At 32.7% G+C, this 13,601-nt stretch overlaps 1 protein-coding gene across 1 annotated transcript in view; it reads right to left on the reverse strand.

Moving 5' to 3' along the window:
• Positions 1 to 185: 185 nt before the first annotated feature.
• The window catches only part of LOC131845352 (xaa-Pro aminopeptidase ApepP-like), a 46,318-nt gene continuing 32,902 nt past the window's right edge, over positions 186 to 13,601 (reverse strand). Inside the window, exons 17-18 of the mRNA XM_059194403.1 lie at positions 1,092 to 1,217; positions 186 to 288 (exon numbers count right to left, since the gene is read on the reverse strand). Coding sequence (XP_059050386.1) covers positions 1,092 to 1,217 — 126 coding nt within the window. The 3' untranslated portion in view covers positions 186 to 288. The remainder of the gene's footprint in view (positions 289 to 1,091; positions 1,218 to 13,601) is intronic.

The raw sequence follows: 13,601 nt of genomic DNA on the forward strand, positions 1-13,601 counted from the left end.
GGATTGAAAGTTTGTATGAAATTCTGTCAATTTTAAACCGATCGTGCTGAGACTGCATCCACACAGTTACTATGACGTGTGCATCCCCTAAGAAAGGGTTTTGATAAATTCCACCCCTAAGGGGTAAAATTAACGCGAGCGAAGCCGCGGGCAAAAGCTAGTTAAACAAAATAAAAGCAGATTATCATTTTATAAAACTTTTAATACTTTTATTGTACACATTTGTTCATTGTCCCATATTTATACCAGCAGCGTTAATTTAAACTCGTTTTCAATACCAATGTAGATCTGAAAAAAAAATATAACAAATTAACACATTTCTAAAAACTAAAACCCAACTTATTTATGCTCGGGTTATTTATTTATAATCCTTTATTGTTAATAATCCTAATCTTAATAATAATACGAAACAGATGCATCAGTCAATAAATACTGAACTTGCCCTCTAATATATACTGTCAACTACAGAAGGCTGTAGTTCTAAACACGTGCCGCATTGTAAAGAAATTTTTACAAACAGATTAGACCGATATTATAAATATCAGTACATATATTCACCTCAAAATATAGCATTGTACTTGTACATGTACTTGACTTAGACCCGCACATACCAAAATTACCGGTGAAAACAGAGAGTAAAAAAAAATAATATTTTGCATCCAATATCTACAATTTAAATTGTTGGTATCTAAACTGAGTAGAATCTTGTATTTTAGGTACTAGTTCCCTCCTCTTATAATTCACAATGGTTAGAATTACAATTTATAAAAAGACAATCAAAATATTTACTTGTAAAGTGTGTGTGAAAAAGTGATATCATAAATGCGAAAGTTTGTAAGTATGGATGTTTGTTACTCTTTCACGCAAAAACTACCAGAACGGATTTTGATGAAACTTTATAGGAATATAGCTTATACATTAGAATAACATATAGGCTATAAATTCCAAGTGTGAAACCACGGGCACAGCAAGTAAACTATATTACTGTAAAATTTCATCAAAAACCATTCAATAACTTTTGCGTGAAAGAGTAACAAACATACATCCAATCCATACATCCATACAAACTTAAATAAAAAAAATGTACAAACCTATTCCCTGGCGATCGGCTGACACTCCCGCTGCAACCACTCGAGATCTTGTCGCAGACCCCTGTCCTTCAGTATGGGCCTCAGCACCGAGAGCACACGATTGTGATACTCATTCAGGTATGACAGCTAGGAACAAACAGACGGACAATTTTTTTAATTTATATGCCGAATATACTTAATTTTTAATAATTCATCATTACATAGTATAAAACAAAATCGCTGTCGCTGTCTGTCCGATCATATGTATGTACAGCTAGTCTGATATATAATTCTCATTTCAGTGTTAGTCGCCATACTCTTCCTAAACGGTTTCAGTGATATTAATGAAATTCTATAAGTATAGTCGGTAGGTTTGAGAATAGGTTATTTTTTTATACCCCTAAGTTATAAGGGCGGAATATCCCAATTTATAAATGAATTTCCAAAATTAATGTTTGTATTGCATTTATAAATCTTAAAACGCAACGGATTTTGAAGCGGTTTTTTTAATAGATAAGAGTGATTCAAGAGGAAGGTTTATATGTATAATATATGTACACCCGTGCGAAGACAGGGATATCATCAGGGATGTTAGGGAGCTCCGTAACGGATGATATGAAATAATTTCATATCCGCATCTGTATCCATATCTGGTATAATAATCATTACTATATCCGAAACCTATCCGTATCCGAAATTTCATATCCATTAACATCCCTTATAAAATTTACATGATTGATTAAAATAAACAAATCGTATTGAAAGGGTTTAAAACATCACAAAGCAAGAAAAAGCAACTTGCAACTAGTTTCCCATCCTCACCGCTAGATGGAGCTGTACAAAAATTAAAACTCGCTATGGTTTCGTTTTGGAAGTCAGTACTAGAGTGTTTGTTGTTGAATGATAGATGAACCGATTTTGATGATTTTTTTATTGTTTTTGGGATCGCTTGTATCGTTATATGCGATACGATAGCGATATATAAATAAAATATTGAAATATATATATATAATATATATCTACTATACATCCTATATCACATATTATATACAATTTTTGTCTGTCTGTCTGTTTGTTCCGACTAATCTCTGAAATGAGAGGTCGTAAAGTTCATGCACACGATTGACATCCCTTACCTTATTATCGGTTAATAAATTGAAACAGTGTAAATTCTGCATTAAAAGTGAAAACAAAGTGACTATAAACATTCTCATTCTCAGTGTACTTATTTGCAAGTCAAATTATTCACTAAAAAGTGTATTATTAACTTAAATAAGATCACAATTATCAACTTTCATTTTAGTGTCTATGTCATATGTGTTTAAAGAGTACCCTCACATTCTGTTATTTTTTTTTTTTTTTTTTTTTTGACTGTCGCTGTCAGTAGTCGGTTTAGTCTGACATTATTTCAAACTCAGTGTTGCCGTTATTAAAATTATTCCCCTATTTTTGGGGCGATATTAAATTGACGAAATTAACAACTATCTATTTTAAGATGAATACATGTCTGGGGTGTAACAAGCAGGTGAAGTCTACTGAGATCAAATCATGCTTTCAATGTAAAGGAGTGTACCATTACCAATGTTTGGGACTCTCGACTGAAAATTATGCAAAAGAGTCAAAAGCTTATAAATCAACATGGAAGTGCCCTCAGTGTAAACCCGTTGAGAAACGTGGCGATAACACAAACACTCCCGTGAGGTCCACCTCTCATATAACTCCATCATCATCCACGGACATCGCAGATCTGAAGAAATACATTGATGATAAACTAGCTGATTCTACCAAAAGCCTCAAGCAACAGTTTTCATCAGAGGGATCTGAAACGCGATCCGCAATTAATGAGCTCACGCAGAGTATTAACTTCCTTGCTGCAAAATATGAAGATTTAAAAGGGCTTTTAGAAAGTAAAGTAGAAATAATTAATGAGTTACAAAACACGAATCAAGTTCTACGTCTGGAAGTAAATGATCTGACATCCAGATTAAATCAGCTGGAACAACAATCACGAGAATGCAACCTTGAAATCCAATGTATTCCAGAGTACAAATCGGAGAACCTGTCAACGACAATCCGGCAACTTTCCAGAGTGGTGGGCTATAAAATGGCCGATAATGACATACAAAACTACCATCGAGTGGCTAAGATCAATGCCGATAGTAACAGGCCCCGTGCAATTGTCGTCAAGCTTTCCAGTCCACGTGTACGCGATAATCTTCTTGGAGCCATTAAATCCTACAATAAAGCAAACGAAAAAGATAAATTAAATACGTCGCACTTGGGAATTGCTGGAGAGAAAATACCCATTTTCGTCTGTGAACATTTATCTCCGATAAACAAACAACTACATGCTGCTGCTCGCAAAGTCGCCAAAGAGAAGAATTATGATTTTGTCTGGGTCAGGAATGGTCGTATTTTTATTAGAAAAGATGCAAATTCAAGAGCACATTTGGTGAAGAACATGGACTATTTAAAAGCCGTAGTTTGAGTTTATTTAATTGTTTTTTTTTTTCTACCATGCTATTTAGCACATTTTGTTCAAAATTCAATCTTAAACTATATTACCAAAATGTTCGAGGTCTTAGAACTAAAACTTATACCATACTGACTAATGCATTGAAATTTAATTATGACATTATTGTATTAACTGAAACGTGGCTAAACGATACTGTTTACGACTATGAAATCTTGGATGACAGGTATTATATATTCCGGCGTGATCGTTCTACTTCTGGTAGCTCTAAAACAGACGGGGGCGGAGTAATGATTGCAATTCTAAAGGGACTACAGCCTTCTCGTAAATTTAAGTGGGAGTCGAAATTGGATGAAATCATTTGGGCGACAGTTAAGATTACAAAGGGTCATTCTGCTGTCGAACTCATTATTTGTGCAGTATACTTAGCTCCACCTATTAACTATATGTGTATGGAACGCCTGCTATCGAATATAACGGAAACGATACACAACCTGAGTGACGAATCGCGAATACTGTTGTTAGGTGACTTTAATCTATCTAACTTGCATTGGAATTATGACAGTGCATCTAACTCTTTTGTCCCAGTTAACATGTCCAGTGAGGTGGAATGTCTCTTCTGCGATACTATGGCATTTAATAATCTACAACAAATGAATAACATCCTTAATCAGAATTCTCGTATTCTGGATCTGGTTTTTACTAATACTCGCAACTGCCTAAACGTGTCGCAAAACCTCAATCCCTTAGTGAACCAAGATACTCATCACCCCGCTCTGGATATTACCCTAAACATTAAGTTAACGAAAAGACCAAAATTTAACTTTCATAAAACATATAACTTTCATAAGACAGATTATGCTGCTGTTAGGGAAGAAATATCAAAAATAGACTGGTTTGCACATTTGGAACAAATCAGTGATGTGGACGTAATGGTAGATATATTCTATAGCCTAATTATGCCCGTAATTACTAATCACACACCGTTGACAAGAAAAAGTAAAAATAAATACCCAATTTGGTTTAGCTTTTCATTAATTAAGTCTTTAAAAGAAAAAGCGAATTATCATAAAAAATTTAAAAAACATAATAACCCTTTAGATCGATTAACATTCAATATGCTTCGCTCGCGTTGCGATAAAATGCTCACTGAAGATCTAAATAAGTTTAAGTCGACTACCAAAACAAATATTATTAAAAATCCTAAATATTTCTGGACATTTATAAATAATATGAAACGAAATAGTTCCTTAATTCCTGATGAAATGTCTCTAGACGCACAAGTTGTTCAAGGTGGTCAGGACATAAGTGAACTCTTCTCTCAATACTTTCATTCCACATACGACACTCGCAAACCTCCATGTTCTAGTATCAGAACTTTAAAACAGAACAGTACTAATCTTAGCAACTATTGCATTACTGTGAAAGAAGTGTTGGAGGCCCTTAAGGCTATAGACCATACGAAGGGAGCGGGGCCCGATGGTATACCTCCCACTTTCTTAAAGAAATGTGCAATAGAACTTGCATCTCCACTAACAATTATTTTTAATAAGTCATTGTCAAACGGATGTTTCCCCGCCCTATGGAAACTAGCACATATCACCCCAATACACAAAAAGGAAGATCTAAACGATATTAGTAACTACAGGCCAATTTCAATACTCTCAGCCATACCCAAACTTTTCGAATCCCTCATCCAGAAAACAATATACTTTCACCTTAAACACACCATAGATCCCCATCAACACGGTTTTCTGCCAGGAAAATCTACAACAACCAATTTACTAAGTTACACAAACGATATTTTACTTGCGCTTGAGGAGGGTTATGAGGTACATGCAATTTACACTGACTTTAGCAAGGCTTTTGATGTCGTGAACCACGATATACTCATTAATAAATTAGAACACGCTGGTATCTGTGGGTCTTTGTTGAGGTGGTGCGATTCCTACTTAAGAAACCGTTCGCAACTCGTTATGCTACGCGGATTCAAGTCTAAATCAAGAGTAGTACCTTCAGGCGTTCCTCAAGGCTCCCATTTGGGTCCTTTGTTCTTTTTGATTTTCGTTAATGATCTTAGTGAATGCATTACGTCACAATATAAGCTTTACGCTGACGATCTTAAAATCTATAGAATCATTAAATCGGTGGACGATATCAAATGCCTACAAAACGACATTAATGCTGTCTCTGATTGGTGTACTTGCAATAACATGGTTCTCAACGTATCTAAATGTGCACACATCAAATTTTCGCGAAAAAGAAAGCCAATAGAAGCCTTTTATAGCATTAATGGCGTTCAACTTAAAGAAGTATCTCAGCTGAATGACTTGGGAGTGATACTAGACAAAAAACTAGACTACCGCGAACATATAAGTGCAATAGTAACTAGAGGTATTAAACTTACAGGTTTTATAATAAATTATTACGACAAAATAATTTTTTCAAATGCTCTGAAATAGCCATTCTGCTTTATAATAGTTTTGTACGGAGTATTCTTGAATATTGTAGCCCCGTTTGGAATCCTAAGTACCAGGTTCACAATATGAGATTAGAGAAAGTACAAAAAAGAATTCTTTACCATCTTGCTTTTTCGGATAATCAATGTAAACATCTTACCTCGTATAATTCTAGACTCAAATATTATGGAATTATATCCCTTTCAAGACGTCGGGAAACATCTGAATTGGTACTTTTATATAAAATCTTACACGGAATAGTCGATTGCCCTGATATTCTACAAAATATTGGTATATTAGTTCCACGATCATGTAGCAGACTGCTTAATAGAAAAACTTTTAATCTCCCCAAGTGTAGAACTAACTATGGCAAATACTCCCCGGTATATCGAATGTGTGAGAATTATAATAATGTCAGACACATATTTGATATTTTCGGTGCATCAGTCAGTAATATTAAACGGACATTAAATTGTAATTTTCTTGAAATACAAGAAAGCTTTATAAAATAATTCTCTATTAATGCAAATTATTATTGTATAGTGTCATTTTGTGTGTGTAAAAATTAAGTTATGCATGCTGTGTCTACATCTAGAAGGATGTGTTACTTAAATAGTTTGTTTTATGTGTATTAAGTTATGTACTATGTAAGACATCCAGTTTTGTAGACCTAATAAAAAAAAAAAAAAAAAAAAAAAAAAAAGAAATGGCTGGAGTAATTTAGGCTACTTTTATTTTAGAAAAAAACTTTTTTATATTATAAAAATAAAGTTAAATTTTACACGGACGAAGTCGCGGGTACAGCTAGTCTGATATATAATTCTCATTTCAGTGTTAGTCGCCATACTCTTCCTAAACGGTTTCAGTGATATTAATGAAATTCTATAAGTATAGTCGGTAGGTTTGAGAATAGGTTATTTTTTTATACCCCTAAGTTATAAGGGTGAAATATCCCAATTTATAAATGAATTTCCAAAATTAATGTGTTTGTATTGCATTTATAAATCTTCTTTTGTAATATATATTGACAATAATTTCTTTGTATATTTGTGTACTTGCATATTATGTATTTATATCAGTTGCCAGTATCCCATATCACGAGCTCTATTTAGTTTTGGACTATATGATATTATTATCTGTACTAAAATTACAAAGACAGAAAGTTTGTTTGTTTGTTCGTGGTAATCTCCAGTTCTGCTAATGAATAAGTAATTAACATATAAATAATGGCTCTTAATTATAATAACAGCCAAAATCGACATTTGTTTTGCTGTTGCATATCAGAAATGACAAAATGTGGGTTCATTACACGGTACTCTAATGAAGCAGTACCGCGACCAGCGGCGACCGGAGGGCACCGACAATACCCGAACGGAGCCGACCGCCACTTGTGCATAGTACGGCGGCAAAGTTACACATAATTTTATATTCTTGTAAAGAATCAGCAATTAAAGTATTTATCATATCAACATTTGTATTATTGTACTGCTGAAGCTCCAACAATGTGTGAAACTAAAAGACCTTAAAAACCACATATGTACCACATTTTTAAGCAATAAATATTCAAAGCAATCTACAGACAGATCCGATTTTAAAAATTCTTTCACTGTCACAAAGGTATATTATCCTCGAGAGCTAAAACATATTAATCGCATTATCTATCCCTGTAATAGAATAGTATCACGTCCTCTCGTCCATTATTATGTAGTATATGTATGTATATTGTATGTATTGGTGTGTAAGTTTATTTATTATGTTTATAAAATGTATGTTTATCTATAATTGTAGAAATAGAAATAGAAATAATCTTTATTCAAATAAACTCATTACAAGCACTATTGAATAGTCATATTTTGATTCTACCACTCATTCGGAATGCAGAGTCATCACAAAAAGGACAGGCCCTCTTTTGTAAAGTAAAATAAATAGAGTGTGATTGAGTACAATAGAGTGAGTGAGTTGTATAATAAATAGAGTGTTTAGTGCGCCTCCTGCCTTCTCTCTTTATGTAAATACTCTGTGTTAACACCGGGTTGTCTGTAAGAGATTGCTGATAGCGATAAGACCGCCTTTTGTAAATCATTTATTTTCATTGTTTTATGCTTACTGTCAGTTTATGTATGTATACGCAATAAATTATTATTATTATTATTATTATATATATATATATATATATATAAATATCCCCTTGGGCACTTTGTGGCTCAGACGTGCCGTATAGGTAGTTTTTTGTTGATCCTTTTTCACTTGTTGATCCGGAGGCCTTTTGTTGATCTAATGCCAGCTGACCATATATAAATGTTGATCCGTTTTGAGCCACAACTGTCACGACGAGTAATAATAATAATTAAGCGATTTATACACGATTTTATACAAATCCACCTTTTTGGCATACGAGCAGTTCTTGATCCAATTCAAACGGGCCAATCAGGGTGCAGCATTTGCCAAGGGCTTCCTCATTGGCACGTTTGGGCTACTACATTATGGCTACAGTAACTTAATAATGTCTAGCTAGTATTTCAAGAATAATAGTCTATCTAATCTAAATATTTATAGAAATCAGTCTGGAGTAACGTGACTCCAGATCAAACCTCAATACTTATTATTTTTTGGACGGGAATCTTTTCTTTTGTAACAAAGTTACTGAGCGAATAAAGAGAAGACGCAACGGCGGATCCAGGGGGGAGCGTCATGGAGGTCATGGGAGTCATGGGGGCGTCATGACTCTCCCCCCTTAGCCCAGGACTTAGGTAGACCACTAATTGAACTAAAAAATAATGAAACAGCAAATTTTTTTGCACGATCGGAGTGTTGGTGCAGTAGTATTAATTATAATTAAACATTGTTACTTAAAACATAACAGTTAAAGTACTATAACACTAAAAGCAAAATAGGTATTTTCAAAATACTTTTTCAAAATAAATTACCCTTTGAGTTTTTGTCCAAACCTCAGATATTTTATTTATTTTAGGTATATCAATCATTACATAGTATAGTATAAAACAAAGTCGCTGTCGCATCTAACAAGTACATAAATAAAGAAACAAGACTTTTTGGCTCTGAATATATTTCAAAAATCAATTACTTGTGTTAATCAATTTATATACTCGTTCTTATTTCATAGTACTTGTTTTGATCCGAATATATACAGATACCGTAACGGTCTATTAATTATGAATTTATTATACCTAACCTAGATATTTTATTTTGACGAAACTCCGTGTAGTAGTAGTATCCGATAAGGGTATGCGAACCCTAAGTATTATTTCAAAATGACCAGTAATTTCGAAGAAATAAGCCTTTGAATTTCAAATCAACTTACCAAACGGACGCTCAAGGTTCGATTCCCGCCACCGATTTTTTTTTGTTATTTTTTTTTTGTCTTTATTCTAATTTTAAATTAACTATTTTAATAATTAAATGAATTTAATCGAACAAAACGTTGTTAAGTATTCAATTAATTTTAATTTACATTACCTATTGTACTTTCTAAATTGTAAAGCAGCTAACAATTATAGTAAGATCTTATAAATAACTAACACAACAAGTAAAACATTTTAAATGTATTTTCTTTATTATTACAAATATTTTTTATGCATAATATAATAGCTAATAAATACATAATGATCTGATAATCAAATTATAAGTACAGTCTCAAATTGAAAGTAAGAAAAACAGAAAATATAGAGAGAACTATAGGGATATAACAGAAAGATGTGAAAAATGGAGAAGGACAGTAAAAAAGTTACAAATTTAAATAATGTTGCCGCAATTTCTGTTTAAATGAATTTATTACATTATTATATGTATTAGGCATACGACTAGCCTTATGACTGTTACTTTTTTTTTAATCTATACATCTATACATGTAAATAAAATTGGAGTGTCTGTTTGTAATATTGAAATAACCGTTTTTACTACTTGCATATGAATATAAATCCGGTACATACACCAAAATAACATATTTTACAAGTTTTGTCTGTCTGTCTGTCTGTTTGTTCCGGCTAATCTCTGAAATAGCTGGACCGATTTTGACGGGACTTTTTTTGGCAAGTAGCTGATGTAATAAGGAGTAACTTACGCTACTGTTATTTTAGAAAAATAAAATAAAATTTCACGCGGACGAAGTCGCTGGGGCCAGCTAGTCTATAGATATACTGAGATTTAATATTTAAGTTGCTATTATGTTGTTGACAAAATTTTACTGTAATGTTACTATTACGTTATCCTACACAATTTGTATTATTTTGGATGAATAAATAAATAAATAAATAATAATCTATACATCTATACATACAAATAAAATTGGAGTGTCTGTTTGTAATATTGAAATAACCGTTTTTTACTACATGCATATGAATATATATAAGGTACATATACCAAAATAACAATTTTTATAATTTTAGTCTGTCTGTCTGTCGGTCTGTTTGTTCCGGCTAATCTCTGAAATGGCTGGACCGATTTTGACGGTACTTCTTTTTGGCAGGTAGCTGATTTATAAGGAGTAACTTAGGTTACTTTTATTTTAGAAAAATAAAGTTTAATTCCACGCGGACGAAGTCGCGGGAACAGCTTGTTTTTAATAAAAACATCTTTTTTGTGGTACTTGAGAATGTTGAAGCCTGTTGTTTGTAATATTGAAATAACCGTTTTTTACTACTTGCATATGAATATAAATACGGTACATACACCAAAATAACATATTTTACAATTTTTGTCCGTCTGTCTGTTTGTTCCGGCTAATCTCTGAAATGGCTGGACCGATTTTGACGGGACTTTTTTTGGCAGGTAGCTGATGTAATAAGGCTACTACCTAGTAACTTAGGCTACTTTTATTTTAGAAAAATAAAGTTAAAAACCACGTGGACGAAGTCGCGGGAACAGCTACTGTATAATATATTAGAGATACCTACGTGTTTTTTTATTGATGACTAGCTGTACACGGGATTTCGTCCGTGTGGAATTTAACTTTATTTTTCTAAAATATAAGAAGTTAAATTCCACGCGGTACAGCTAGTTGTCGGTAGTCTAGCGATTTAGCTAGCACACTGCTTTGATTCCTGCTTGGTGGTCAAGGGTTCGATTCCTCGCACGCTGCAAACATTTGTATTCATGAGTAGGATTGTTTGTAACGGTCTGGGTGTTTTCTATGTATAGATAATATATATGTATTTACGAAAAAAATCTTTGTATTTATATCAGTTGTCTAGTACCCATAACATAATCTTCAGCTAGCTTAACTTGGGTCTAGATGAAGCTGTGTGAATTGTCCTGAGATTACTATTATTACTATAATAAATCTTTTCAAATCAGCCGATGTTTATTTTTGCCATAATACGTGCTGTTACCATGTGATAATATTACGTACGTACTTATTAAACTATTAACTTATTATTAAATTATTAACTATTTATACTGTTTTAAATGTGATGCGTTCATTATTTATATTTCCTTTGAATTAAAGACAAATGTATATATATATATATATATACATTTATATAAACTTGCACACTTAGTTGATCCAGCCACGATCCGTAGATATTGCTGATTCCACTGTCTCTCTCTTTCTATCACTATCTTTGTATTCGAATATGCGATGTTGCCGTTCCGGCATGGTCTCGGCGGAACGGCAACATCGCATATGTTGCGCGTTGTTGCCAAATGTATTCGTCGATAGTAGTAGATACCTATACGCGATATATATTTTTTCAACAATTTCCTGCAATAGTGAATCCGTATCGGCAATTTTTTTAAATGCACAAAGATTTTTTGGCTCTGAATATATTTAAAAATCATTTACTTGTGTGTTGATGAATTTATATACTAGTACATGAAGTACCTAATACTTGTTTTGATTTGAATAGGTAGCGATATTATGAATTTATTATACGTAATCTAAAGATTTTGACGAAATAAAAGTAATTAGTTATCTGTTAACCTTGACTTCATGCTGGCACCAGTATTATCAGATGATGAACATACTCTTCGAAAACTTACAGCAGAAATATCGTGTTTGGACTCATTAGATAGGTCTCGATGAATAGAGTTTAAAAAACTTAAAATAAATGGTAAATTAGAAATAATGTATAAATACCCCTTACGTAAAATTCAACCACTTTAAACTTAATAATAATAATAATTAGGAAAAGAGAAAAGCTATACATGTACTGAAAGTAATTGATGTCTTCCACACAATATTTTCACTATTAAACAACTCTGTTTGTTCAGTAAAAGTGTAAATACACTGGTAACCTTTAATCATATTTTATATGCAAACATTACATATACAAACCCTAAAGTTTTATTTCAGAATAGCCAGTAATAATAGCCAGTTTTGAAGAAATAAGTCTTTGAAATTGTACGTGTAACTTATATATATACTAGTTTTTTCACCATAACAAACAACACCAATATGGCCTAGTTAGTAGTTTACCTGTGTACCAATTAATAATAATAGTAATCTCAGGACAATTCACACAGCTTCATCTAGACCCAAGTTAAGCTAGCTGAAGATTATGTTATGGGTACTAGACAACTGATATAAATACAAAGATTTTTTTCGTAAATACATATATATTATCTATACATAGAAAACACCCAGACCGTTACAAACAATCCTACTCATGAATACAAATGTTTGCAGCGTGCGAGGAATCGAACCCTCGACCACCAAGCAGGAATCAAAGCAGTGTGCTAGCTAAATCGCTAGACTACCGACAACTAGCTGTACCGCGTGGAATTTAACTTCTTATATTTTAGAAAAATAAAGTTAAATTCCACACGGACGAAATCCCGTGTACAGCTAGTCATCAATAAAAAAACACGTAGGTATCTCTAATATATTATACAGTAGCTGTTCCCGCGACTTCGTCCACGTGGTTTTTAACTTTATTTTTCTAAAATAAAAGTAGCCTAAGTTACTAGGTAGTAGCCTTATTACATCAGCTACCTGCCAAAAAAAGTCCCGTCAAAATCGGTCCAGCCATTTCAGAGATTAGCCGGAACAAACAGACAGACGGACAAAAATTGTAAAATATGTTATTTTGGTGTATTATGTACCGTATTTATATTCATATGCAAGTAGTAAAAAACGGTTATTTCAATATTACAAACAACAGGCTTCAACATTCTCAAGTACCACAAAAAAGATGTTTTTATTAAAAACAAGCTGTTCCCGCGACTTCGTCCGCGTGGAATTAAACTTTATTTTTCTAAAATAAAAGTAACCTAAGTTACTCCTTATAAATCAGCTACCTGCCAAAAAGAAGTACCGTCAAAATCGGTCCAGCCATTTCAGAGATTAGCCGGAACAAACAGACCGACAGACAGACAGACTAAAATTATAAAAATTGTTATTTTGGTATATGTACCTTATATATATTCATATGCATGTAGTAAAAAACGGTTATTTCAATATTACAAACAGACACTCCAATTTTATTTATATGTATAGATGTATAGATTATTATTTATTTATTTATTTATTCATCCAAAATAATACAAATTGTGTAGGATAACGTAATAGTAACATTACAGTAAAATTTTGTCAACAACATAATAGCAACTTAAATATTAAATCTCAGTATATCTATAGACTAG

The sequence above is a fragment of the Achroia grisella genome, unplaced genomic scaffold (genome assembly GCF_030625045.1).
Source record: "Achroia grisella isolate CSIRO2021 unplaced genomic scaffold, CSIRO_AGI_Agris_v1 utg461, whole genome shotgun sequence".
NCBI classification, from domain to species: domain Eukaryota; kingdom Metazoa; phylum Arthropoda; class Insecta; order Lepidoptera; family Pyralidae; genus Achroia; species Achroia grisella.